Below are 27,493 nucleotides of genomic sequence, written 5' to 3'. Positions count from 1 at the left end.
CTCGCAGCAGCAACAGCGGCAACAGCAGTATCCACCGTGATCGCAGGCGTGCAGAGAGCTAGAGTGGTGGCTGCAGCGGATCAGGTTGAAGCGTGTGTTTCGAGCCTCGTGTGTTCGGTTTAATGCAAGTGTATGGGAATGTGATAGACGTCAACTGCCTGCATTTGAATTCCCACCCATTTCACTGTTGGAACCGTCGCTATATGTACCATGATGTAACCGGGTGGGTCCGTAATGTACCAAAGCCGGGAAAAAGAAAGCTTCTCGAGGTCCAGGTTGAGGCCTACTTATTAAATCCCCCTCCTCCCTCAACACCATCGTGATGGCTGATGATCAACAACCTGGTCAGCACCAGAACACTGGTCCTGGAATGGGATCATTGCCACCTCTGGTTCCAGGATTGCAAGGGACTGACACGAGTGCATTGCAACTTAAAATAAAGAATTCCATCTGGTAAGATCATATGACATTAGTCAGAAGGTTTTAGTCAACATTATTGTGTAGTTGTGACGCTAAGTGGTTGACTAGCGTATTGACTGTCCACTTAATTAGCTAGCTAGGTCTCTGACACTGGCTAGCTAGCGATACTAGCTTCCAAGCTAGCTGAGGGAAAGAGCTAACAGGCTAGCTACCTTGGACACTGATTTTCTCAGTAGGATGATGCTTAAATTGTGTTGAATGGGTCGTGCTTAAGTGAGAGTTATTAGCTAAATAATATGAATTTTAACAATATACATAGTCGATGTTTTGCATGCACATTGCCTTCGTTATCCCCACCAGAGTTCTATCAGTGTAACCTGTATTAGAACCTCCTCTCAGTGTCAGTGTACAGTTGCCAGCCAACAAGTGAATTGGAGGAACGTGCTGTTTTCTTAGCGTGAGCAGATTTATGGTCAGAAATTGGTTCACATATGTATTAACTGGGTTATTAACTATGCAATTCATAGATTTTGGAGCTAGGGTGGACGATGTGTTTGTTTAAGAGAGCAGACATGCGCTCTTGTTTGTCTATGTTGGTTGGGATGGATAGTAAACAACTCGACTTGAACAGGGGGCGCCCCTCGTTTTCAAAGCTTACCCTGCACAGTACTCCCTGACTTATTAACCTTCGAAATGTTGCGGTGGTATCCTCACTCCTTTTACTCCTTGTCTCGACGTTATTACTCGTGCTGCTATCAAACTAGATATCGATTGGTATTAACGGAACAGATTGGGTTTATTTGCAGGAACACTCATGTTAAGCTTTCATTGGCCGTTCAACTGGCAGGGTGATGATCGAAAAGCTGTGACTTAGAAAATATAGCCACGTTTGTTTCTAGTCGACAAAAGTGCAAGTCGTGTATTTAAATATGAAGGCTGTGGTAGTACACAGTGCGGAAGTACAGAATATGGTGTGTTTACTTTGAATGATTCCGAGGCTAAGCGTGCACGTTTTTTCAGTGACATGAAAAAGGGATGAAAATGCTGACATGGTTATTTGGAGCCTCCACCCCCTCACCACCACCCTTGTTTTTGCATGTCTCGACATGTATTTCAGTTTATCCAAAACTGAAAAGACTTGTATTAAACTTGTTTGACTGCTGTATTATTATTCTGTTTATATATTTACAGACATAGGGCGTGCATTTAACTTCCTAAATATGTATTAAGCCGTGCCCATTAACCTCGTTGAGAAATGTGCGATGAGTGCGAAGGGTTAAGGCAATTGATTCCGTGTACTACGGTTAGCATTTACGTAAGCCATTCAAAAATATAACTAAGGTCAGTTACTTTTTATTTGATCGAAGATTTAATTGTTCTTAGCACCAGTGTGTATCATATAAGCTAAGCTTGTAATTCATATTTAATTTTAAATGATATATTAGTTGCGTGCTGCATTGACGAATCAGTACTCAAGGAAAAATAACATCTCAATCATTGGATCATATGTCGCCAGAAATAATTGGTAGCATGTTGATTAGTGGAGTTTTCTGTGCTTATGACTATAGCTATCTGCAGGATAAGCCATGTTTTTTATTATGTAGAACTGTCACCAAAATCATTCTTTGCTAGAATCCCATGGTGTGAGTTATGTCTCATGGCAAGTTAAATGTTAATTAAGATAATAAGTGAAATGTATCATTCATCCCATTACCCCTCATGATGCCAGTATATAGGTCCTCTTTATGGTACACCATCCTCAAATCTCAATGACCATCGACTGTGTGGTTCTGTAATTTGATACTCTAATTTAAGCTTTGCCTGCAATCACATACCCCCACCTGAGAGATTTACAGGCCAAAATACCTTAGCATACATTTCTGAGCATGGGAATGAAAATAAGTTTAGGAAAACAGTTCAAGACATGTATTCTATTGCTTGTTTTTAAGTTCAATATATGAATCTTACTGAAGAAGTATGAAGCATTAGTTTATTTTGTCATGGGTTTTTGGATGAAAAACCATAGAAAGTCAAAAGTGACTCTCTTAAGAACAGCAGGTCTATATTTAAATTACAATATAGCCTAGAGAGACTACTGTGCCTTGCCCTTGGAGTGCTGCAAAGGTTACCCAGGCTAGAATGATAACTGATACCCATGATGATCTACATTTGGAGAGCTGGCACATTTGCTGCTCCATGGAAAAGAACAGACTTTGGCATGGGCACTAGTCTGGAGACCAGCGTGGAAAAATTAGTGCGCTGCCAGTTTTAGAGGAGATTGTTGAACTGAGCTTGGTAGTTGATTTGATCAGAAAATACATGGGGAATGTATTGTCCAGGTGCATTGCATTATATTTTTAAATGGATATGTTATAGAAGTTAATTTTTTTCCTTGGAATACTTTGATTGAGAATTCAGCATAAATGTTCAGCATGCTGAGATAGTACATTTATATTGAAATCAAACTGTTACCAATTTCTTGCTACACCAGTAGAGGGGGTTGTGTATAAGTCGGTTGTTTCAAAATACTTTAATTCTGAGAGAGGAGACTTCCAGAATTGTCTTTTTTTGTTTTCTCCTTCCCATAAGCATATGGCTATGTTAACTGAAGGTGCACAATAGAGGTCATTACACACCTGTCACTGAGATGTAACTGAAAGGTGACAGTCGAGACTTACTGTGTAATGTTATCTTCCATTTGGGTGTCTTCTGAGGTTACCTTTCAAGTTTTGTTTCAACCTCACATTTACCACCATCAAAGCATCGCTGTGAACCACAGCTTGGAAGCTCAAACAGCCTGAAGACCTAAAGGCATCGTACACAGTGTAGAGTCATAAGCCAGTATTAGAACTGAATAGAATTCATCTCAAATAGACACTCAATTTCAGATGAATATACTTTTGTCAACTGTACTTGGTGGTTTTCCCACCTGTTATGAAGAGCCTGATCTCTGTCGTTTATTTAATATGCTTAATAAATTAATAATTAGGCTGTTCAGATTTCATTTAGGTTGTGTTATAATTTGGTGTTTATTAAAGGAGGAATTAAGTGTTTATGATATTTTCTCACCCTTTTGGTCTGCATGGAGAGAATATTGAGATGGAGAGAATATTGAGAGCTTGTCTGTTTATCAAAATACAAGAGGAAACTGGATGGAATGAGAGGGCGGGTATGAAATCCCAGCACAATGGGGATGATCATCTTCAAAGAGAATTGAAAACGAGCTTCACCACCGGCAAACACAGAGCTCTCCTTGTGAAGCCAGAATCTGTATAAATGTGTACTACTGCCAGTATGTCTGAATAGAAATAGATGTCTTCTTTTATCTCGGCTATTGCTCCCCCACTCCCTTTAACACATATCTTCTCTATTTGAGTTAAATTTAATCATTTAATAATAGCAATGATAACATTCGGTTGTATGTAAACATGGATGTTCTCAATAGCTTTGTTGTAGTTGAGGTAGAATGGATACATGTGGTTTTAAGCTCAGTGTGGTGTTAAATACTAGTATTTTGGCCATGCTTTCCATTACCCACTCAAATTCTAAATGTCCTGTAGAATTGAACAAAAAGTTCTAAAACAGAATGTTCATTGTGGCGCAAACATGGTCTATAGTGACTCCACCCCTGTTGTTTGATGCAAGCAAACGATCACTGCTGCCACAACATCTCTTTTGTCTACCTCCTCTGCATTATTAAAAGAAAAAAGACATATCTTAGATAAAAATGACATTTCAGTTATATGGTTTCTGACATTGGATTCACAACCACAGTATGTAATGTGATGCCAACAAGCTACAGTAAAAAAAAAAAAAAAAAGAAAAAAAAAAAAAAAAAAAAAGGACTTGCTTAGCTTCAATTGATCAGTTGACTGTGAGATGAAAGACATCCTGAGTAAACTTCTCCTGACTGAGCCTCTGCAATGGGACTTGTGCAACTTCTCTGTGAAAGCAGAACCTGTTTCAGTGTGTTCCTGAAAATGAATGTACACTAGTCTTGGTGTCAGTATTTTTAGTATCATTTTGAGCTCTGGACATTGCTGGTATTCCATTAAGAAGTGGGTTTTTAGATGAAGGAAACCAATGCATCTGCCACCCAAATGAGCGATCAGTCAGAAAGTAACGCTCAAGGAAAAAAATAGGGTGTTACTGGAAGAAAAGGAGTTCTGCTTGTCACCCGCACAGTTTGGATTTATCCTTAATGACGGGTACAACCAAATCCACTTAAGCCCAGTTGGTGGGCCTGTGACGGTTTCCCCATCACCAATCAGTGTCCTGAGAAAACCTCCCTCAGACCCACACACTCAGACTACACTGTGTAAATCCACTGACTTCTGCTCAGTTGGTGAGGTGACGTCCCTCTGTTCAGATACTTTTAAAAATTATTCAGAAAGCGAGAAGAGTGAGTTTAAGATCTGAAAAAAAATAACACGTATGCACACAAACCAACTTATGGAAGCTTGCACATGCTTTCCAGTAGAGCAACCATTAGAGCTAACTGTACTACTACTGCTACTGCTCCTACTACTACTACTACTACTACTGCTGCTACTACTACTACTACTACTATTACTACTACTACTGCTTTGTGAGTGGTTAGATAGGTGATGTTATAGAAAGTAAACATGCCTTGCTGACATTCCACTGTATCAATGTAAAGACTTCAGCAAGTGTACTTCTTGTTTAACCCCCTGCGTTGCATTCTTAATGCTCTTCCCTGTGCTCTCCTGCATGAGAAAGTGCTGCTCGCCGCTCACTCTGAGAGCTTGTTGGAGGTTAAAAGGTTCAAGCACCACAGGGGTTGAGTGCATTGAGTTCAGTGTTCAGCTGACTCGTGGTGCTACAGAGGAGATAGATAGAGGCGCAGACGCAGAGAAAGAGAGTGAAAGAGAGAGAGAGAGAGCGATGGAGAGAGGGTCGAGCAAGAGGGCGAGTGACCAGCGTGTCTCGTCTCCCTGTCCCTATGCGCATGGGTCAAACAGGGTAACTGGGCTTTTGTGTCCACAGCTCTTCTCATCCTTCAAGCTCGCAGCTGCACTGTCTGCCCTGATCCAACCAGAGTTCTGTGGCAGAGTGGCCCGGCAGGCTATCCTCCCGTCACCCCCCTGGGCAGCCATATTGTAAAGGCAGGCAGACAAGCAGACAGCGTGCTGTCAGGGCCTTCCCTTTCCTGCCTCCCTGCCGGCGCTCTGTTTGTTGTTTACATTCTGAGCATGGAAGGAGTGGCCAGCTGGAGGAGTGGGGGAGTGGGGGAGGGGTGGGGTAGGGTGGGGTAGGGGTGGGTGCTAGGCCGGCCACGTGTTCTTTTTTGACAGACAGGATAAAAGTGCCGCTCATCTGCCTCCTGAAATCAGGCCACTTGTTTGGATTTTAATTATCATTTGATTTTGTCTCTGCCAGGGCATGCATTTTTTTGTTTTTTGTTTTGTTTTTTAGTTTGTCCTTTTGTCATAGTACCTCAGTTGTAACATGAGTCTAATGACGATTGTTTTTTACCCTGTTGTGAGTACTCTCAAAACATTATGTTAATTGCATTTTCATTTTATTGTTTTCCACACAGAATCATATTCCCCATTTACCATCACCGGCATGTGTTTAAGTAGTGGGGGGAATCATTTTTTTGCACCTTTGAGGTTCTGGCTTCAAATTGTTGACGAGAGAAAATACCCAGTATACGAGTTGATTTGGTTTTGCCTTTTGCTAAGTCAGATTTCTTGGTGAGGCTAAGGCCAATCAGTTTCCTCTTAGCACCCTTGTGATATGTGTGTGGTAACTGCCTGGCAGTATAGTGATTAACAGCTTAACTCATCAAGGAATGCCCAATCAGGTTGTGTGAATGTGGCCTGGAAAAGGGAGATGTACTAGCAACGCGCGGGACATTTAGGGCTCCACTGATGTGACATGAAAACCCTGTGTTGAGATTTCTGCTTGGCAACAATAGTTTAGTGCCGGCCCAGAGTCATACTCACGACCTTCTCGCCTCTTGGATAAAGACAGCTTAATGAATGGAACCTGTCCCAATCCCCAATCTCACACTCTCGCCTAGTAACAAGCCATTCATCCTCTCCTCTCCCAGTCTGTCATGGAGACAGTCAATTAAAGTGTTTGGCGTTTCCCAATGAATCCCATTGACGGGTCTGTTACCCTGCGTAACGGATTACTCTCAGGTAGTCATGTAACCAGTGAACTGAAGGCCTAGTAGATTTAGCCTCATCAGTCTCATCAGCCTCCATCCCCCATCAGGTGTCCTTGATAATTGCAGAGGAATTAATCCCGTTGTTGCCTCTGTTTATCCAGTATTTGATTACTTGCGTGCCAAAGTCTGTCATGTCCTATTTCATGTTATTGTTGGATATTAATGGGATTCAAATTATACAAACATAGTGGATTATTCAGCAGATTTGCAACTGTTGTGTGTAGAATTAATACAAACAATTTTAAATTATATAATTATATTACTTATATTAGTATATAACTTAAAATGTATACTGGGATAAACTCATTAGCTCTACAGAATCTTGTCCACAACCTGTGGACAATATTGGTTGAAGCTGGTTTCATTGTGATGTTATATGGTCAGAAGAAGATACACATGTATCCACTAGCATCTGAGGCTCTGCACTAGGTAGTTTTGTGCTCTGTGTGAGAAATCCTTGTAAAATGTAACACTAGCTTTTTTTATAAATGAAACCTCTGCTGTTGGTAGTGTTTGCTAGGCAAATCTGTCGTCCTTTTGCTCACTAATTTTATGCGGACACTCTGTGATGCCTCTCTGTGTTTCCATTAACTCAGTTACTGAGCAGTTACACTTTAATAGCAGTCTCAATTTATAGAGTTAAAAACACATTGGTGGCAGGCTAGCATCTGCCCTGAACTTACATTACCTGTCCTCAGCCTTAGATTGAATTACAATCTTATACGCCAGAGATGGAGACAGAGTGGACTTTGTTGTGTAAGATGGCATGAGATCATGTTCTCTACCCATACCACCCTGACTGGCCTTTTGGAGAGTTCCTTTTTGGAGACCGTCTATATAAATACCTGGCAGACTTGGCCTGCCACAGGGGAGCCAGGATAACAGCCATACATTGCTACCCCAAGCAGAGTTAAGCGATCTCCAGTGCTATACCTGTATATAGATTATATACCGGCTCATACCGGCTCGGCCCAGCCCAGCCAAACTTATGAATGATTGTCAAGGTCTGCCTGGTCTGGTATTAATAGTGGGACAGAACATTAATGCTGCTGCTCTTTTTTGCACATGACAACATGTGTTCCTCTGGTTATATTGGTCTTGAGGGGACAGAGGCAGGTGGGGGATAGGGTCGTGCTGGCGATAGAGGGGGGATTCCTCACATGCTGCTGATGTATTAATAAATGAGCTTTATGTATGTTTCTCCTGTTACACTTGGGGAATAATGCCCTTATTTCTCTCTGTTTTCCTCTCTTACAGCAAATCTGTACAATCCAAAGTGGACTGCATTCTGGTGAGTATTGTCTTGATACATTGTGTATATGGAAGAATGTAGGTCAGTAAAAATGTCGCAACCCTTTGTTAGATAAACTTAAATGAAGCTGGCTAGTTGCTCATAACTGATTTTTATTTGTTGTATTTCAAGGGAGAAAACGACCCTAAATGCTATATATCAATATATCTCAAGTTTTACATATCAGCACTTCCAGGACATTGTATTTGACTGCATGCTCTTCCAGGTCACATTAATCAGTGGAAAGGAAATTCCTGGAAGTTGAATAACCCTGTTTGTGCAGTACGCAAATGTCACATGATGTTGCAATACTCAGGGTAGATCTGTATGTGGTTTGGTGGGTTCTGCTGGTACTTCCCTGTGCCCAGGCATGGCTCTGTTGGCTGGACGGGGTTCATCTGGTACTCTCTACTTCCCTCATCCCCCTGTCTCCATCTTTACCAAGGGCACAAGGGCAGGTCTGCTGTGTACACAACAGTGTGATGGAAAAACACACCATCATTTTAAGTGTGTGTGTGTATCACACACACTGTTTGCACTCTTAAAAGAGGCCAGTGTCCCTGATGGCTGCGATGACCAGCTCTTTCTGCCTCTCAGTAAAAGGAGGATACAGCCTTGAGTGGATACACGACTGTCTGAAGGCAGTCCTTTCAGGATTTTGCGATCTTGCGATGTCACAAATTCCCGCAAATTTTCTTTCCTGTTCTTACTGCAATACGCAAAGGAATTTCTGCATTATTTGCGATTGCTTTCATTAGCTACATTTTTATTATCAAAATCACTGCAATTTTAGCTGCAATTTTAATAATTCAGTCATTTTGGCCGCAACTATCATAACAAACTTTCGCAAGATCCTGGTGGGATCACAATTTTTAGGAATTACTGGGAAAAAAGCCTGAATCACATTTTTTAAGAGAATTCCTGCAGCAAATTCAGTCACCTTTGGCTGTTTTGGTGCTGTTTTGGGGAGAGCACAGAAGTGCAGGGAGAGGAGGATCGAAACAGGAAAAGAGAGTAAGAGAGAGAGCGAGAGAAAGAGATGTTGTACTCCGTTGATGATGATTTTACATTTTTTTCTTTGTTGTTTCACCTGTTTTCACCCTTCCCCCTTCTGATGTATTGTGTGTATACAGTGTATGCACCCAACCTAAATGCTTTGGCAATACTGTAGAACGTTATGGTCATGCCAATAAAGCTTCTTTTGAATTTGAGAGAGAAAGAGAGAAAGAGAGAGAAAGATAGAGAGAGCGAGAGAGAGAGAGAGAAAGAGACAGAGAGAGCGAGCGATGAACATGTCTAAGAAATCCCCAGAGCTTGGCAGGTGACAGAGAGGGTGAGGTACGCCTGACCTCCCCGCTGCGCTCCTGTCTGTCTCTCGGAGGCTGCTCCGCTCGGGATGTTGCAACCGCACACAGAACCTTGCATCAGCTGCCCGCATCAACATTTCACACCATGTCTCTTCTTCCCCTCTTTTCCAATTCCACCCAAAATCTATCTCTTGAATTCTAAGTTGATTTAGTTTGATCTTTGTTTTACTATCAGTCATCTTTTTGTTTTTTACTTCCTGTATGGTCTTTTTTCTAGGAGACATGAAAAAGCACTTGTGTCTAATATTAGCCCTCTCCAGCTTTTAGCGCTGCTGCTTCAATCTGGTTATATCCACTACGTCCTGGCACAGGCAGTGGAATAAAGTGGGTATCAATAATAAAAGTTGTGTTGACAGACTGTTTGTTCCTCGACTGTCTGACGGAGGTGGGAAAATGTTCCCAAGAGACATGGATCAAGAAAACTGGAGCTGTAGGTGTAGAAGCACATCTCTGCATCTTATGCACCTGTGTGTTTGTGTTGAAGCACTTTAAACACTAGTAATGGTGACCAGTCAGATAGTAAAAAATCTATTGTGATGCATCTTAAGGCATTGATGAATGAGGATTGGTTAGGGTGCACGGCTTGAAGAATATTAAAACAATATTAACAATGGTAATGGCTTTTACGACATCTGAATTGTAAAATGGGTAAATTTAGGTCAAATTGAAATGTCATGATGCATAGAATTATTTAAGAATTGTAATCAGTTTCCATATTAATCAGACGTAATATACAGTCAGCGGTCTCCCTAATCAGTGATTTTTGGATGTTATGAGTCAAGTCCAAGTGGCTGTCCAAGTCTGTGATGGTCACTGTACACACTTCAGTGCCTCCTGAATGACATCAAGCCGCACAGCAATCTTCAGCATCTGGCAGCGCAAGTGCAGAGACGGGGAGGTATATTGACTTTCACACACACAGCTCGCTGCGGCACAGCAGCGCAGCACCGCGCGGCATCCACCGGCCACTCCGCCCATCGGGCATGGGCCAGCCCTTCTTGCCTATCAGGAGCCTCAGATCCCAATCCTTCAGGATGATTGGTGCAGCACGCCGATGAATCCCTCACCTTATGAATGAACGGGTGAATGAATAGCTGAATGAAAGGAATACAAATATGAAATGTTTTTTTTTTTCCCCTGAATAATGACTTCCTGGTCTGAATGAAAGGTAGAAAGACCAGTTGGGAATAGTGTTTTTAATATGCTAAGGCTATGGTAATTCGTTCCATTGTGTGGTTGTGTGCTCTCTAAAGCATGACCTTGTTTTCAAAACCAGATAGATGTCCTTTGTGCCAGACTGAAATGTTTTTGTGTCTGAGCAATGACTTCATGTTCTCAGTGACCAGTGACTTAAAGCCCTTTGTCTGGACTGAGTGGGTGTGCAAAGCAGTGTCTGTACTGCGAGCATGCTATAAGTGAAACTTGTGTGTGTGTGTGTGTTCGTGCATGTCCGATTCACACTCTGTGTGCACCCAGTTTGGTCCCGAGCTTTCAGCCCCTTTCGGGGAGTGGGATCTCTTTTTGGACCTAAATTGGTCCCATCCAGTCGGCTCCTAGGCGGGCACGTTCCATTTTTATTGACCTTTTTTCGCCTCCTTTGCCAAAGCCGTCCTCACTGGCTGATAACTTTAGCCATTCATCAGCTCCACTTTCCCTAGCAACAAAGAAGCGAATAGAAAAGACAGAGTGGAGAACACAGGCTATTCTTAGAAACTGTCTGGGGGAGGGGGGTGGGTGGGTGTAGGAGGTGAAGGATTGGGGAGGTACCCAGGGTGTAGACAGCGGCCCTAGCAGCAGTAGTGGCGGCAGCGGCAGCGGGCTCATGTGGGTGAAGTCGTGGTGGCTGGCTCGGCGGGGAAGACAGGGTTAAAATGTGGCCGGATTTCAGCTGAGCCGGTGCCGCCAGCGAGCACAAACAGACCCCCCCCCCCCCCCAGACACACACACAGAAACGCAGACGTTCAGCCGCTGCTGCAGCAGTCTGGCCCACTGACGGATGAGGTTGTCCACGTGTTTGCCTGCCTGCCTGCCCGTGGGTTGTTTCTGTGTTGTCTGTGGAACTTGTGTGTGCACGCCTTTGTCCACAGTTGATCATAGCAACCAATGTTTCTCTTTCTTAGACTCCTTTCTGCAGCGCATTGTCCCCATCTAGCCATTGTTAACCCTGGGTCTTCTTAATGTTGTATTTGGGAAAGAGTGTTCAGGGACCTGATGGGATTGTTTCCAAATATCACGGTGCCATATCTGTTGCAGCTCGCGAGTGATGCTCTGTTTGAGCAGAAATGCGCTGTGCTGCATCTCCCCCTTGCACAGACACCACAGAAACAAAAGCTTGTTTATGTGGGCTTAACTGCCTGCTTGGCTCGCCCCGCCACGGATTAGGTATGCCTCGGATTATTGCTACCTCAAATGACTTCCTCTGGGGGTGGGGGTTAGGGTGGGGGTGGCTGGCTGACATCCCATAGGACGGTCTCCCCTCATAAAACTTAGTTTTGCAAGTGTGTGTGTGTGTGTGTGTGTGTGTGTGTGTGTGTGCGCGCCTGCTGTTAATATTGCTATAGTGGAATCCTTGGTGGCTGTGGCAAGTAGCTGAAATGGATGGAATTGGATAGTCACGCTTCCCCTTCACTTTGAATTCCCAGATGAAAAAGAGAAGCAGGACAGGGGCATTTAGACAAGGAGGCGACTGAACATTTGAAGGGGTCTTCGTAACTCACAAAATACAAACACAAAAGATACTTCCATTAGTATTCAAAACATAGCTCTTGACAGAGACGTGTGTTTAAGAGCGTGCGTGTCTGTGTGTCTGTGTGTGTGTGTGTGTGTGAACGTCGCCAGCATGGCATTGAAGAGCAGTGCCTGGAGCAAGAGTCTTGTCTGCTGCCTTCTACTCCCGCTGAATTTAAATGTGTCCTGCCCCGCCCTGTTCTCTTCTCTATTCCCTTTGAAGCGGAGTGGCGGACTAGCAAGGGGTTTCTTGCTGCTTTGGTCCTTTGGAGCCAGATTAGTGCCTCTCCATGTTTATCACACCAAGCTGGTTGCCTATGCGTGTGTGCGCCACTGCTTGAATCTGGCTTGAGGCTGTGTGTTTAAGTGTGCTGGAGTCTGCGTTGCATTGGGTGTGCGGGGTTTGCAAATAGGTGTTGTTAGATTTAGATTAGTGGGGGTTTTGATCAGTCATTCAGATTGTTGAGGAGAGAGACTTTGTGTGTACGTTTGGGTGGAAATTGTCAGAGAGATCTGTGTATGTGTCTGTGTTATGATGGACGGCGGGAAGTATGTGTGTGTGTGTGTGTGAAAAAGGGAGATCAAGAGATGGGCTTTGGGGTACAGTGTGTGTGAGAGAGAGAGTGAAGGGACAGGAGACGTGTTCTGGTGTCATCACAGAAACCAAAGCTGCTCAGCCGTTGCAGCTGTGTGCTGAGGTGTTGCCCCGCCCTGCCACAGACTCGACAACAACAGTCTCACTGGCCCCCTGCCACCCCCCCACCCCCACCTCCCCACCCCCCTCCTCTGAATGCCTCTTCTCCTGATACATCATGGAACATGAGCCACTCTTCATTATCAAATACGACTTTGAAGTTGTTACATTTAGGATGGAATTTAATTGGATAATTTAGTCATTTATCACTACATCTGTGAATAAATGTTATTACATTCCTGAGAAGGCCACTGCATATCAGCATACACCCTAGCCCAGCAGCCCATCCTGTTGATGCCACTGCATCTCTATAACCTCTCAGATATCTGTTCCCATTTGAATCTTATACCGTTCCCTGGAAACATGCCAGTTCCCAACCAGAGGTCATTCAAGGTGTCCTCGCCTAAAGTGCAGACCACATCACTAAGGACAAGTCCCCCTCCTCGTTCTTATGTCCTTCTCTTATCTTATTAAGAGATTTCTCCTTCAGCTTTTGTTATTGATTTAGTGGAACGACCCCTCCACGAGACTCACTGCCATGGCCTATGCAGCTGCCCTTGCTGAGACTATCATGCCAAAGCATGTTATAGACGAAGCCAAAAGTTGCACAGGGCTGTGGTTGCATCTTTTAAGTCGTCCTTCATCCTTAGTTATCCTGGGTAATTATAAGTGGGTTCTTCTCTGTCTGCATTCTACATTATCTATGTTGGTTGTGTAATCTGACCATATAGGCCGACATCTATAATCTCTTGTGTGGCTCTTGGGTTGTGATGTGAGTGGGTGGGTTTCAAGCCAAAGCACTCCAAGTTTTTTCACGCGTACACGGGCTCAAGCTCTCAACACCCTGACAGCTGGTTGTTCAGACTCAGTTTGGCTGGTATTTACATGCCCAGGGCAGTCATTTTAGGAGGCTTTTCTTACTGACAGAGTTTATTATGTCGTAAGGAAACGGAAAGATTAGGAAAGGTGTTAGTGATTTAACCACTACTTAATTTAGTGTCACAGCCCAGAGCAGTATTTACCCTTTTTTATTGAATTTCACAATGTTTCATCTGATGAAGCCCTTTATTTTTGTTATTTTATTGTTATTTTACATAAAACATTTACATCATCCACATCCAGTGCCCTGAAATGCACATGTTAATGGCCTGTTACAGATTCGTTTTTTCATGGGCTACCCTATCTGATATTGGAGATTTGTTTCTGCATATCTAAGACTGCTTTGTCTGTCTGTCTGTCTCTCTTCTTCAGCAAGATGTGGACAAGTTTACAGACATTGAGAAACTCTACCTCTACCTTAAGTTGCCTTGTGGTCCCACCAATGGCGCTGAGAAAAGGTGATTGACTATGGTTTTGCATTACCATGTGGGCTTTTAGGTCCTTTGACAAAAGTGTTTTTCTTTTGCCTCAACATAATAACTAACATAATAAATAAGTTCTAGACATATTTTACAAGTGCTCAATGTGTGAACGCTCTCTCTCTGCCACCACAGTGAACAGAGCTCGATGTCGTCCAGCCGCACCCAGCAGATGCACGCGTTCAACTGGATCCGCCATCATCTGGACGAGCACCCAGAGACCTCGCTCCCCAAGCAGGAGGTCTACGACGAGTATAAGTGAGTCGGGCAGCACCAGCAGGGGGTCCAGATCACTGACACAGGAGAGGCTACTGCCTTCACACCTGCTAGCCAGCTCAGTCAGATCAGCTCATAGATTTGGGCTGTTGCCTTTCTTCATAAAGGTTGTTTTCATTAAGGTTTCATTAAGGTTATTACATTGCGAAATAGAATGTAGAAGCACAATAACGACTGAATTTATATTTGAATGTGTTGGATTTTTTCCTGTAAATGGACACTAACGTTTCACATGGTGTGAATTTGCCGATGGCTTTGATGTGCAAGTTGTAAATGAATTGTAAGGACCTGATAATGAGAGCTGCCATGACCAAGACAGGTGTACTGTACCTATTTGACACCAGAGGCACCCTTTACTGTGGCGGTCAGCAAAAGCTTGCACAAAAATAGCTGTTGGAAGCATGGGAAAAGTCTCGCACCATATGTTTGTAATACTAGAGCGGAACATTTGAGCGCGTCAACTGTGTCACCATTACGTAAGGGGCCAGGCTGACTTCCCATTCAATATCCATTAATTGCCCATCAAGATTATTGGATCTTTAAAACTGTCTGCTCATGTGATATCATTCCTAGACTGCTTTTATTGGACACTTACTTTTTTTTGTGCTGTCTGGAATCCTGACAAATGCCAGCAGGAGTTCTAATGTCTGAATGTCTGTGTGTCTGTGCGTGTGTGTGTTATCTTTTCACAGGAGCTACTGTGACAATCTCAGCTATCACCCCCTCAGTGCCGCCGACTTCGGAAAGATCATGAAAAATGTCTTTCCCAACATGAAGGCACGTCGGCTGGGCATGAGAGGCAAATCAAAATATCCTTCTCTTCTCTGCAACTGTTAATAACAATCTGCCTTCCCTGGACTGTGTGTGTGGGGGGGGGGGGGGGGGGAGGTGTGTGTGTGTGGGGGGGGGGGGGCGTTACCGAACATCTGCTGTTGTAGTTCATACCACATCTAAATATAGAGGCCAAATTAAATCAAATAAAGCGGCAGGGGGTTTGAGGGCAGAGCGGGGGCGAGGGACACAGCCACTTAGGGGACAATCGGAATGGCTTTGCCCTTCAAGGACCCTTTCTGCCCGTGAACCTTCCATTGCCGGTAGGTCACAGCAAGTGGTGTAATGTTCACCAAGAGGGACTGTTCTGCTGGCAAAATGCACACTGTGGTTTACGTGGTGACGGTTATATTTTGAGAGGGGAGATTTAAAACGACGCCGGGGGTTAAAAGTGCATGTGTACATGTACATATTATTTTTAAGGTACGTAGTGGTGCCCTTTTGAAATAGCCCAGACGTTGTTTGTTTGTGACTGTTGCAGTGGCAACCGAAATTCTATATGAGCCCCCCGAAGTAAATAACACCAACTTAGAACGTCATGGGCTTGTGCTTACAGAAGAATTTCGAAGAGCTTGGGAATGCTATTCTTACTCCAACAGCCCGAAGAACGGAGTGTTTATTTTGTTACTCACTTAGGACCTTTGTGTCTCTGTGCTCCCTCAAACGGTCTGTATTGATAATGAACGCTTGATGAGAAGTATTTGATGACTCTGGTGATCAGAGGAATTGAAATTGGAACTGGTCGATTGCAGCTGCCGAGGTTCTCAGACAGAGCAGAGCGCTTTGGCGTGTGTGCTGTAGAAAGCGCTTCCAAGAACATCATCTGAAATGTGAAGTGCAGGGTTGCACTCTGAGATGAAGTGACACTCTAACACAAAAATAGGTCAAAGGGCAGCCAAGAGGCCTCTGATGGAACATGTGAGGAATAGCCTGCATGAGTCATCTGCTATTGGCCTGGCTAGGGTTAGCAATGCATTTCTGAAGTGGCAGTCTTTCCATTACTATTCCATTTGTAAATTTACATATTTACTCCAAATTTGACATCTTATTTTGTGATTGATTGATTTTTAATGTTTTTTTGTTTTGTTTTCTGAGGCAGGTTGTGCTGAAGATGGTTTGAAAGATGAAAGGTCTTGAATCTCTCTCTCTGTGCGTGTGCGTGTGCGTGTGCGTGTGCGTGTGCGTGTGCGAGATCAAGAGATGGGCTTTGGGGTACAGGGATTAGTGGAGTGAGAGGCCAGAGTAGTGAGAGCGTTTGCAGCTGAGAGTGTGAAGGCCCTGCCAGCAAGTTCAGAGGGAACGGCCGCTTGCGTGTTGATCCTCACAGAGATTGTAGTCCTGCGTTGCTTGTCAAAAGGTTGCCCCCTCTAAAATCTCACGAAATTGTTTCGTGCCGTGAAGCATGAATGGAAAAATGTATGTGGGATGCAGAGCTGAACCAACAAATAGGGATTTATGATCCTAGCTCTAATGAACCTGCTGCCTCCATATGTTAAATATACAGGCAAGCATAACTCGGAGGTGTTCAGGCATGTCAGCTGTTGGCGAGTACGGTTATATGTTTGAATGTCTACACTGTTTGCCTTAACCCTTCTTTACGTACTGCTACAGTGGACTGAGGAAGAAGTCCTTTGTTCATATGCCCTCTCTGCCCAACCTAGATTTACACAAAACAGGTGATGGGGTAAGTGACCACATGTATACTTTTCCAAGTCTTATGAAGAGGCTGTGTGTGTCTGTGTGTGTCTGTGTGTGTCTGTGTGTGTCTGTGTGTGTGTGTGTGTGTGTGTGTGTGTGTGTGTGTGTGTGTGTGTGTGTGTGTGTGTGTGTGTGTGGGGGCAGTGGTAGTAGTAGTTGAATGATAGATCGATACGTTTTCAGGTGAGCTTGAAGCTAATGTCTGCATCTGTATGCGTCCCACATCTCGCCCTCTCCACTCTCCTCTATGTCAGTATGAAGTGCTGGAGGCGTCGGGACAGCTGGCCACCGCTGAGGAGGAGGTGCGCTCGGCTTCCTGTGGCCTGGTGTGTGAGTGGGCCCAGAAGGTCCTGAGCCGGCAGTTTGACACCTTGGAGGACCTGGCCCGCTTTCTTCTCAACAGCCACTACATCGGCACCAAGTCAGTGGCGGCGCTGACTGTTATGACTGGATCACCCTCAGGTACGCCCCAGCCAGAAGGTTTGTAATGATCGACAGGGGGGGGGGGGCAATTAATGATTAATGGGCAACAGGCGTTTTATAGACCTTCAGTTTGATTAAACAAGTTCGATTAAGCCGCACTTTTTATTGTCTATGGGAGAAAAATAGATAAACAGGAGAAAGGTGAAACAAAATTAGATGGGAAAGGTGTTTACTGGTGTTTAGGCTAGATCTACTGGACATCCTTTCAAGGGAGAAAGATCTCCCTCTAGTGGCTATTAGCACCACCTCACATAGTTAAACCCATTAGTAGGCAGACACAGGGCCAGTAGGCATTTGACTCTCATTACAAGCCATACACTGACTGTAGACACAATATTGGACTAATTGCTGAGTTTTAAACGACGGTGGTGTTTGTTACAGATGGACAGAATTAAACAGTGTAATATTTTCAGGGATCAGCTTTCTTTTGAATTTTTTTAAGACATCCGACTAAATAGGCTGCTGTAGTTTTAAGGAGTGCAGATCTCATCAACAGCAAACTTTGAACCTCAAATTATAAAACAAAGAGTTATGGAGTTATGGGTTTGTTTGTTCACCTGTGAAGGTCACACTGCACAGAGACACAGCTGACTTCAGCTACTATAAAGTTATCTCAGTGGTTATGGCTGATGTCACATTACAGTGGTGCTGGTCTTGTAACGTCCAAACTCTTGTCTTGTTTCCTTTTTTTCTCCTGCAGGCGTTAAGATGCCCATGCAGACCTCAGCATTCGTGCCCACGGCAGACTCTCATGCCTTCCAGCCACAGGTCAAGACTCTCCCCTCACCCTCCATCGATGCCAAACAGCAGCTCCAGCGCAAGATCCAGAAAAAGCAGCAGGAGCAGAAGCTGCAGTCCCCACTCCCAGGCGAAGCCCACGTCAGGAGGGCAGACAGTGCCACGCCCGGGATCCACTGCAGCAGCCCGGCTCTCCTCTCCCCTCAGCCCACCATTGGCATTGTGGTTGCTGCTGTGCCTAGCCCTGTAACGGTAAGTTGGTTTGGCTCTTCCTTCATATAGGGACTTGTTTCTTTGCATAGACATAGATGATGTGGATGTTATATGATACAGATGGTGTTATATCTCACATTCGTTTGTAAGCCATGCATTTGTTTGCTTGGATAAATAGATCTAAAATGTATGCAGGGATTAAAGTATTCCGGCACCGTGCCGGATTTCCGGCGTGCGGCGTTTGGCTGCGAAAAAAAATAATTTATTAAATTTTTTTTTTTTTTTTTAAACACGTCTCGATATCATCACCATCACTTTCGAGTTTATGAGTTCGTCTGCCAATGAAATGAAAGGAGCACAACTCTCCCGCTCTCAAAAAATAACATTATTAGCCAATCAGAAGTAGATTGGGGCGGGTCTTGGGAAAATGTGCTTCAAACACCGACTTTTCTCTATCGCTCTGCCTAGCGTAGATGCCCGAGTAGAGAGACATCACACCAAAGGAGAGTAGGATGGAAAGTAAGTTCATGAAAGTAAATGGCGCTGGGCATGGATAGAAGAGATGGGAAGGGAAGGACAGTAAGCCTTTTGGTAGCTGGTGTAATGAGTGAAGAGAAGCAGGTGCTTGCTTCTGCATATTGTGCTCGAGAAAGCTAATATATGCAACTAGCTCTCCAACACACAACATTGTTGTGAGCAACATCCACAGCTGATGTACCGGCATCAATAACTGACCGTGTGTTTGACTAAACTGTCAATATCCAATCGGCATGCCGCTATTTTTACACACACGGCATAACACCAGAGTTTAAAAGACGTATTTCGGAAAAGTAAAAAAAAACGGCATGTTTTCCTTAAATGTCGACGAAGCCACCAACAAGTACATGGACAAAGTCCTGTTTTGTATTTATTTCCCAACATTAAAGTTACCAGTTCTTGTAACATTTTAATGTTTTGTTTGTTATTTATTTTATTGATATATTCTCTATTAACAAAATAATTATGGAAATGTTGCAATATAAAACTACATTATTATCTACAGTTCACTGTTGCACTTTAAGTAAATCGCTGTCCTTTTTCATATCCTCAATGAAATGGTTGCAAATCAAATCTTCTTCCACTGACACACCCTTATAACATGTCACCTTGTGATTGTAGGTCATCTTGTAACCTTTCAAGGACAAAGCTTAGCAGCAAAACTTGATATCAAAAGAAATCGTGAATGCGAATGTGTTAGTACCATATTGTAGTGAGGTGGAGTACTATTGCTGACATTTCTTGGGATTGCAGTTTCAAAAGTCTCACCATAATCTGCAATCATTCATTTCTAAATGTTTGTTTGTTTGTTTGTTTTTTTGACCCTGCGAATGTGTCCATGCCACGGGACACGAACCCCCCCCCCCCCCCCCCACACACAAAAAAGTTCAGGCTCAGGATTTTTTTTTGCTTTAACCCCTGTGTATGTATCATGATTTAGGTTATGTTTTAATTTTTCAAGATCGTCTGTGGGTACTCTGCCTCTATGTGTGCAACACCTAGTCGTATGCCTGAACTGTCTCTGTTGTTCTCGGACCCATAAGATGAGTTTGTGTTCTGGCCCCTGCAGGTACAGAGGAGTAGGCAGCTGATGACCCCCAGCCCTGTGCCAATGGCAACCTCGGAAGGTAAAGTCCTGCCGGTCAACTTCCAGGTAGTGACGCCCGTGCAGCAGGTGAAACAGTCCCCCAAGACTCCCCAGAACATTAACGCCAGTCCGGTCGGGGACCGCTCAGCCCGCCACCGCTACGCCCAGATCCTCCCCAAACCCTCGGCCACCGGCGCTCTCACCTTGCGGTCTCCCCCCACGTTGCTCATCACCAACAGCCCCATCAAGACTGTTATGCCAACGCCCCACGTCAGCTCGGTCAACATGGTCAGGATGACAGCCATATCCCTGGGGTCCAGCATCAGCGGAGGCAGCAACAACTGCACCACCGTCACCACCACCGCAGCCGGCCCTACCGCCGGCGTCTTCACCAGCACCTCTATAAGACCTGCCTCCGCTGGTCTGGCCGGCCCCAGCCTATCCGATGACCACAGGGCCAGTCCGCGGGTCCGGACTGGGTCCGCCATGCCAATGCTGTCCTTGGTGGCTAGGTCAGGTGAGCTGCTCACTTCAGCCACTGATGTCAAGATGAATTCCGAAGCCATAACGGAGGGTGGCCAAGCCCTAAGCGGTGCTACCAGACCCAGTGTGACTCAGGAACCAGCCGGGCAGCACAGGGGGGAACGAGGTGCCGTGCCCAGGGCTGCCAGCGTACCCACCCCTCTCGTCAAGCCCTCCCCAGGATTCGAAATTTTAACTGGGACCAAATACAACGGAAAGCCCCCGTTTAGTGTGGGCAGCACTGTCGCGTCTGGCAGCAATAATTGTAACAACAATAATTACAGCACTTTGTTTCTGAGCGTCGCCAATCAGAACACCAGCACTGCTTTGTCTTCGTCCAGTGGCAGCGTGACCACCAGCCCGCCCAAGGAGAGCTCTCTGGCTCCCCGGAGCCCCCGCAAGCGCCTGGGCCAAGAGTCCAGCCCAACACCCGTGAGGAAGGTGTTCATATCCCAGCACTCGTTTGGAGTGCCCGAAGGGCTTAAGCCGATGGTTGGCGCGGCCGTGAAGAGAAGACCCAGGCCGGGGGCTCCCACTAGGCCCGAGAGCGCCCCCGCCAGCGCAGTCGCCAGAGTTACCATGAGCTCGGCAACCCCCACACGAATCCTGGCTCTCTCGGACCCCCCCGCTGGTAACGGTGGCTTCCAGACTGTGATGGAATGCCAGCAAAACCCCTTGCAGGGAAAATGTGAAAGCGCTACTGTTAGCATGGTTACCCCTACCAGGAGTGCCTCTGCTGGGCAGGTGTTGCTGCAGCAACATATGAATAATCCCCAAGCCATAATTGCTGATGCTGGCATGCTGGATCCCTCAACAGCTAATGAGCTAAAGAATGCCATGTGGGCAGAAGGGCATATGGAGGCTGTGCAGCAGCAGCAGCAGCAGCAGCAGCAGCAGCAGCAGCAACATCAACAGCAACAGCAACAACAACAACAACAACATCATGTACCACAGCAACAGCCAGGCTGTGTTCAGCAGATAACTGACCACAAACAGATGTCGGCCCCGGTGAGGGATGCTCTTCCCCTGATGAGCCAGACCCCCACCTCTGCCCAGATGGCCCATCTCCAGACGGGCATGGTGGACTTCGGAGGTCCCCCACCCAACGTGGATTTCTCCTTCCCCTTCCATGACGACGACATGACCCAGGACAGCATAGTGGAGGAGCTGGTGCAGATGGAGGAGCAGATGAAGCAGATGAAGGCCATGCAGTCCCTCGGTGGCTGCGTGGACATGGGAGGCCTGCAGGGCCAACACACTCCCATGCAACACACTCCCATAACCCCCCACCACACGAGCACGCCGTTCTACAGCTCGGCCCACGGCAGCACCACTCCCATGCAGACACCTACCCCAACGCCCACACCTACCGAGATGGTGGGAGGGGGCCAGGGTTTGACTCGGGAGAGCCCCTGCTCCCGAGTGGCCCCCAGCACGCCCGTGGATAGCGCTCTAGGGAGTAGCCGGCAAACACCAATCGGCACCCCGCACTCGAACTGCAGCGGCAGTGTTCCACCCAGCCCAGTGGAGTGCAGGAACCCCTTTGCTTTCACGCCCATCAACTCCAGCATCACTGGCTATCACGACGGTAGCATCGTATCTAGCAGCCCTGTCAAGCCCATGCAGAGGCCCATGGCTACCCACCCGGACAAGGCCAAGCTCGAATGGATGAACAATGGCTACAACAATGGCGGGGCGATGTCCAACAACAGCATTAGCATCCTCCCCAGTTACCAGGACTTGGTGGATGACCAGTTCCGAAAGCCCCATGCCTTCGCCATCCCCGGCCAGTCCTATCAGTCTCAGGCGAGGCATCATGACACGCATATCAACCGCCTGACACCGATCTCCCCAGTGCAGCAGCAGGTGTCCAGCCTGTCTAACCTCAACAAACAGGAGGGATTCGCCGTGCCCGCTCCTCTGGATGGTAAAACCGGCACGTCCTCCTCGGGCGGGGGAACATTCCGGTGCCGCAGCGTTAGCCCTGCGGTGCGGCAGCGGAACCTCAGCGGTAACACGTCGGCCATGCCTAATGTCCCCCGGTCGGTCGTATCGCCATTCAACTCCCCCGTCACTCCGGAGGTGCTGAACATCTTTGCCAACAGCCACGGGGAGCTTGGCATGGGCGGCACCGGCCTTGGCAGCATGGCCCAAAGAAGCCAGTCCGTGCCACTGAACGTGATGATGCAGTCGGAGGTCCTGCCCATGCAGGTAGCCCAGCAGGCCGGCGCCGGGAAGAACATCACCAGCGTGCTTTTGAACAAGATGGACGGCGACGGTGACGGGGCCATGCGAGGCCTGGGCATCAACAACCTGCCATCCAACTACACCGCCCGTATGAACCTCACCCAGATCTTAGAGACCACAGCCAGCTTCCCCGGGAGTGCCAACCACCAGGCTATGGTCTCGCCTGGTCCCACGCTGGCGTACGAGTTCCAGAAGCCTGGCTACCTCATGAAGAACGCCAGGGGAGAGCAGGTCGGCTTCGCTTTTAGCGGTGGAGTCAGTCAAGCGCTGTCTGTGTTGGGGGAGCAGCGACAGCATCAACAGCAGCAGCAGCATCAACAGCAGCAGCAGCAACAGCAACATCAGCAGCAGCAGCATCAACAGCAGCAGCAGCAACAGCAACATCAACAGCAACATCAGCAGCAGCAGCAGCAACATCAGCAGCAGCAGCAAAATCAGCAACAGCAACAGCAGCAGCAGCAGCAGCTTCATCATCAGCAACATCAGCAGCAGTCCATCCAGGAGCCACAGGAGCAGACTCAGCCTTTGATGCTGCCCCAGCAGAATCCTCAGCAGCAGCAGCAGCATCAGCATCAGCAGCAGCAGCAGCAGCAGCAGCAGCAGCATCAGCAGCAGCATCAGATAGACTTCAACAGCACGGTCAAGGACTTCTTACGGGAGGACAGCCTCAACCAAGGCTCTCAAATAGCGGGCCAAGTGTCAGAGCTCAACACTGTGGGCTCGGACTTCTCCAACAACATGCGACTGACCTCTGAGCTGTCAAGCAGCATCAGTGATCTGAACACTCTTGATGCCAATCTCCTGTTTGACCCCAATCAGCAGCAGGGACAGTATGAGGACGCGACACTGGAGGAACTGAATAACGATCCACTCTTCCAACAGATTTGCAGCGAGACTGTGAATTCTGCTGGGTTTGACTGGTTGGAAAGTAAGGACCAGACCACAGTAGAAATGTTGGGCTGATGTTATATATACATACATACGTATATTACATACGACAATTTTGACGTGTTTTTTTTATGTTTCTGTTTTTTGAAACAGTTTTTTGTAACTTTACACGAGAGGAAAAAAAAACGAAACATTGTATAGCACACTGCTGCACGTATCTGGAATGCTGACATTTGTACAGACTAAGTGCCAGGCTGAACAGAAATGAACACCTTTTTCAAGTATGCTGGTTCTCTTTTCCTAAACTTTTGGTGCCACACTAAGGTCATAGGAAGATGATGATGATGACGATGAAGAGTTTCTTGTGGACATATTGTGTTGAGGGTATGTCATTGAATGGCCAAACGTCTGCACTACCATAGTAATCTGTATTTCTATTTAATGCTTTGTTTACACCTAGAGGTTTTTCATAGCTGTGAACAGATCAAAATAACACAGAGGCTGTCATGAACAACAACCAGTAATTCTGACAGTTCATCTCTCTCAATCAGTACACTCATGTACTCAAACAATTTTAGTTGTCCTGTTGTACTTTACTTTGTGGGTACACATCATTGTGTTCCTAATGGCATTTCCCAAACTGAGATTGGCGTTTTACAGAAAATTTCACTAAAACCAGGTGTGGTTCAGTTTATTAGAATTTTTGGCAAGAGAGGCTGGTTAGGCAAATAGGCTAGCCCACTGCAAAAAGGATATTTTGCAGTCACTGGAAATTAATCAAAGGGGAACAACATAGGATATGCAACTATGAAAAAATCTGTGAAGTTCATCATTGGCAGCTTTCAAAATTATTAATAGCAAATGTTTGCCATGGTGTTGACTGCCTCTTTGTTGATGTGTGAAGATATCTTAAATGATATGCAATATTTGCAAGAGACAAATTGGAAAAGAATCAATCACTACCTAAATACATAGGTACTCTATTATGCAACAAGCTACTTTAATCTCTAGAATGAAATTAGTGGTCAGTATAGCTTTTATCTCCATTGTGATCTCCAGACTTATGACAAAAAGCACTTTTGATTTAGTTGACAATGCTGTATACCGTATAGCTTATGTGCCAGTAACAGAAGAACAAGCAGTATTAAGGTGATTAATTGTGTAGTACTGCCTTTTGGCATCTATCATCCCAATGTTTTCTTTTCTCAGGATTTCTAGGGTATTATTTGAAATAGACTGATATATAGTAATTAGTGGGATTTGTCTCCTCAAACAGTTGTTAAAACAGCTGTGGTGACAATTATCATATGTTTTGTTATAAAACTTTACCAAATTGACCTCAGTTTGATCATATTTAAGAACAACCACTCAGCTTTAAACATTCAAGTGAGGCAAAAGAGAGATTAATGTAGTCTATCATGTAGAGTTATGCAAAATGGCTGTTAAACCCTTACTGAAACATTTACAATCAGTCGTTACACAGGGAAAATAATCTATAAGGGAGGAGAGATATATTGAGTTGAAAATATGCCATCAGAGTACCAAAGTGGATTACATACACATTGCTCTAGTCACAACTGTACATGTTGGGAAAAGATTTTATAATGGATAACATTTTTGTATTATTCATTTTGAAACTATGCATTTTTTTTATGTTAGATGATACAGCTGATCGTCTAGTGATGTGGCTGCAGGAATTTGTAACTTATTGGTTTGTTTTATATTTTTCTCCAATCTGATATGTATTTTGTATTGTCGTTATTTCTAAAAGCTGATCAAATGTTTTGAATCCTCTAATGTAGTTTACTTTTGTAAAATGGAGATTTGTGACTTTAAATTTAAAGTCTCTCTAAGTACAGGGGGAAACCAATAACTCTGGCAGAAGTGCAAGGCATTGGTGAAGGTATTAATTGAAAGGATTTTTGCTCATTTGGGCTAAGTAAGTGGAAATAAGGTAAAAATCTGGTGTTTATGGTAAATCAGACAGTTGAGTTTGTGCCTGAGGATATCATGATCAAGACGCACAATCTGTTAAGTCGTGGTTATTGTGGACTTTACGCCTTCATAGCCTTATGTCCGTACCAAAGAAACCAATCAATTGGAGAAAAAAAATCAAATCATCATCAAGGAGGTCCACATGCTTTACCTATAGATTTTATGTTGGTCTGACACTTGCTAAAATGGCCCCGGTGGTCATTATGATAATCCCTCTTTATTGTTGTTGAAGTTGACAGGTTAGGATCAGTATTTGTACTTTGCTATTCAAGCGACTTTCTCTTTAGCACTGGGATATTTTATTTTATAACCTGGAAACCACACTACTGTTATGGTTTAGAAAGAACCAGTGTAGCAAAATGAAATGTTTTACTTTGTAATTGGCTGACTGTTCTCTTCATATAGAAGCTTATATTGTGTAAATATAAAAAATTGCACCTGAAGAGACTGCACTGTACACACTATAAACAGTACAGAACGTGACTCTAAGCACCTTCACTGAAACTATACTGATAGAAGTGGATCAGGAATCGGTTTAGAAGTGCTGTATGCTTTCATCCCTGGTCCCCATTCATGTACAGAAAATGACGTGTGTGTGTGTTTTTATTTTAATTTTTTTTTTTTTTTAAATAAATGTCTTTTTTTCCTGCTTATATTGAGATTGATTAGTGACCTGCCTTTGCAGAAGAGAGTACTTTGAGTGAGTATTGCATGTCTTTATTAACAAAAGAAGTATTACCATATATTACCAGGTTGCATATCTTTCTGTGACAAAAAAACCCTCCAACTCATTAGACACTGGAAATTAAGAATTCAGATTTCTGCAAATTTCTGAGGTTCATGTTTATTGCACTAAATCTTAGTTTCATTTATGAACCATCACTTGGGCAAATCATTAGGACTTAAGCTGCGATTGGAGCCCACCAACAAAAATATATTTTTGAAAAACTTCAAAAAGAGCTTAAAAATGAAGTGTCATCAGAATGTGACAGTCAATTGTCTTATGTAGCAATGTACATTAATCTCAGTGAGATAAAGTGTAATTTAACTTCTCATACGTGAGAATGTGAAGAACTTTAAAGAAAGTAAAAAAAAAAGAAAGAATAGGATTTAAGCTGTTCAGGAAAACCAACACCATGTTCATTTTATTTAGTGATTATAATGTGCATGTTTGTAGAATTATATTGTACAGAATATTCATATACTTGCAAGGCCAGGTTCTGTCAGTCAGAAAGGTACAGCTACTCACAGTTGCATTGTGTGATGTTTACTAATTCTGATGAATTATCGTTGTTCATTTTTAATTGGTTCTGTTGATGTTTGTTTATCTTTTATCTGTCAAAATTGTATGTGGAGAGAAGTTTTGATTGTTTTTTTCTTTTTGTTTTGTATTCCTTGCTTGTTTTAACCAACGACATGAAATTAAGCACTGACTTTTTTGGATACACATGAAGAAAAATGTGTTCTCATCTAAATGAGCAGGAATCATTACTTCAGTGCTGTAACTCTCACTGACCTTTGTAGAATCCCTCTAAACCCTTTTCCCTCTCTAGGACTTGTAGAAAATCATCCCATTTGTGTCTGGTCTACAGCAGAACGTACAGTAGTTTGACAATGTTGTTATAGCATTTCAGCAATGTCATTTTATTATTATTATTATTAATAATATTATTATCATTATTATTATTGAAAGTGTTCACTGATGTTGAGATTTTTAAAAGTGGTTTTAAAAACCAATAAACTTTTGTAAGTACCTGAATATATTGCCTGTTGCTTGGTTTTCTCTGTTATTGTGCCATTTCGCCCTTACATTTAATTACTTTTACATACCAGCAGGCGGCGATATAATCTATATATTGTTCTACGTCACATATAATTAACATTTCCATATTTACAAACAATCAGTATTGTTTAGGCCTGTGATA

At 44.4% G+C, this 27,493-nt stretch overlaps 1 protein-coding gene across 1 annotated transcript; it reads left to right on the top strand.

The window, feature by feature from the left end:
- The first annotated feature begins 19 nt into the window (after window positions 1-19).
- rfx7a (regulatory factor X7a) lies at window positions 20-27,327 on the top strand. Its single transcript, XM_031569223.2, has 10 exons — window positions 20-453; window positions 7,874-7,907; window positions 13,947-14,032; window positions 14,189-14,311; window positions 15,022-15,138; window positions 16,760-16,844; window positions 17,113-17,320; window positions 18,042-18,331; window positions 19,899-22,940; window positions 23,271-27,327. The coding sequence occupies exons 1-10, from the start codon at window positions 323-325 to the stop codon at window positions 23,646-23,648; spliced, it is 4,494 nt and encodes a 1,497-aa protein (XP_031425083.1). The 5' UTR covers window positions 20-322; the 3' UTR covers window positions 23,649-27,327.
- The last annotated feature ends 166 nt before the right edge of the window (window positions 27,328-27,493 follow it).

Source organism: Clupea harengus, chromosome 6 (genome assembly GCF_900700415.2).
Source record: "Clupea harengus chromosome 6, Ch_v2.0.2, whole genome shotgun sequence".
NCBI classification, from domain to species: domain Eukaryota; kingdom Metazoa; phylum Chordata; class Actinopteri; order Clupeiformes; family Clupeidae; genus Clupea; species Clupea harengus.
Note: the sequence above shows the minus strand (reverse complement) of the source record. Positions and strands in the feature narration are given on the sequence as shown.

Coding starts and splice junctions, on each gene's coding strand:
- rfx7a (XM_031569223.2), top strand. CDS start 323: ATGGCTGATGATCAACAACCTGGTCAGCACCAGAACACTGGTCCTGGA. Junction 14,033..14,188: donor ACCAATGGCGCTGAGAAAAG/GTGATTGACTAT, acceptor CTGCCACCACAG/TGAACAGAGCTCGATGTCGT. Junction 18,332..19,898: donor CTGTGCCTAGCCCTGTAACG/GTAAGTTGGTTT, acceptor TGGCCCCTGCAG/GTACAGAGGAGTAGGCAGCT.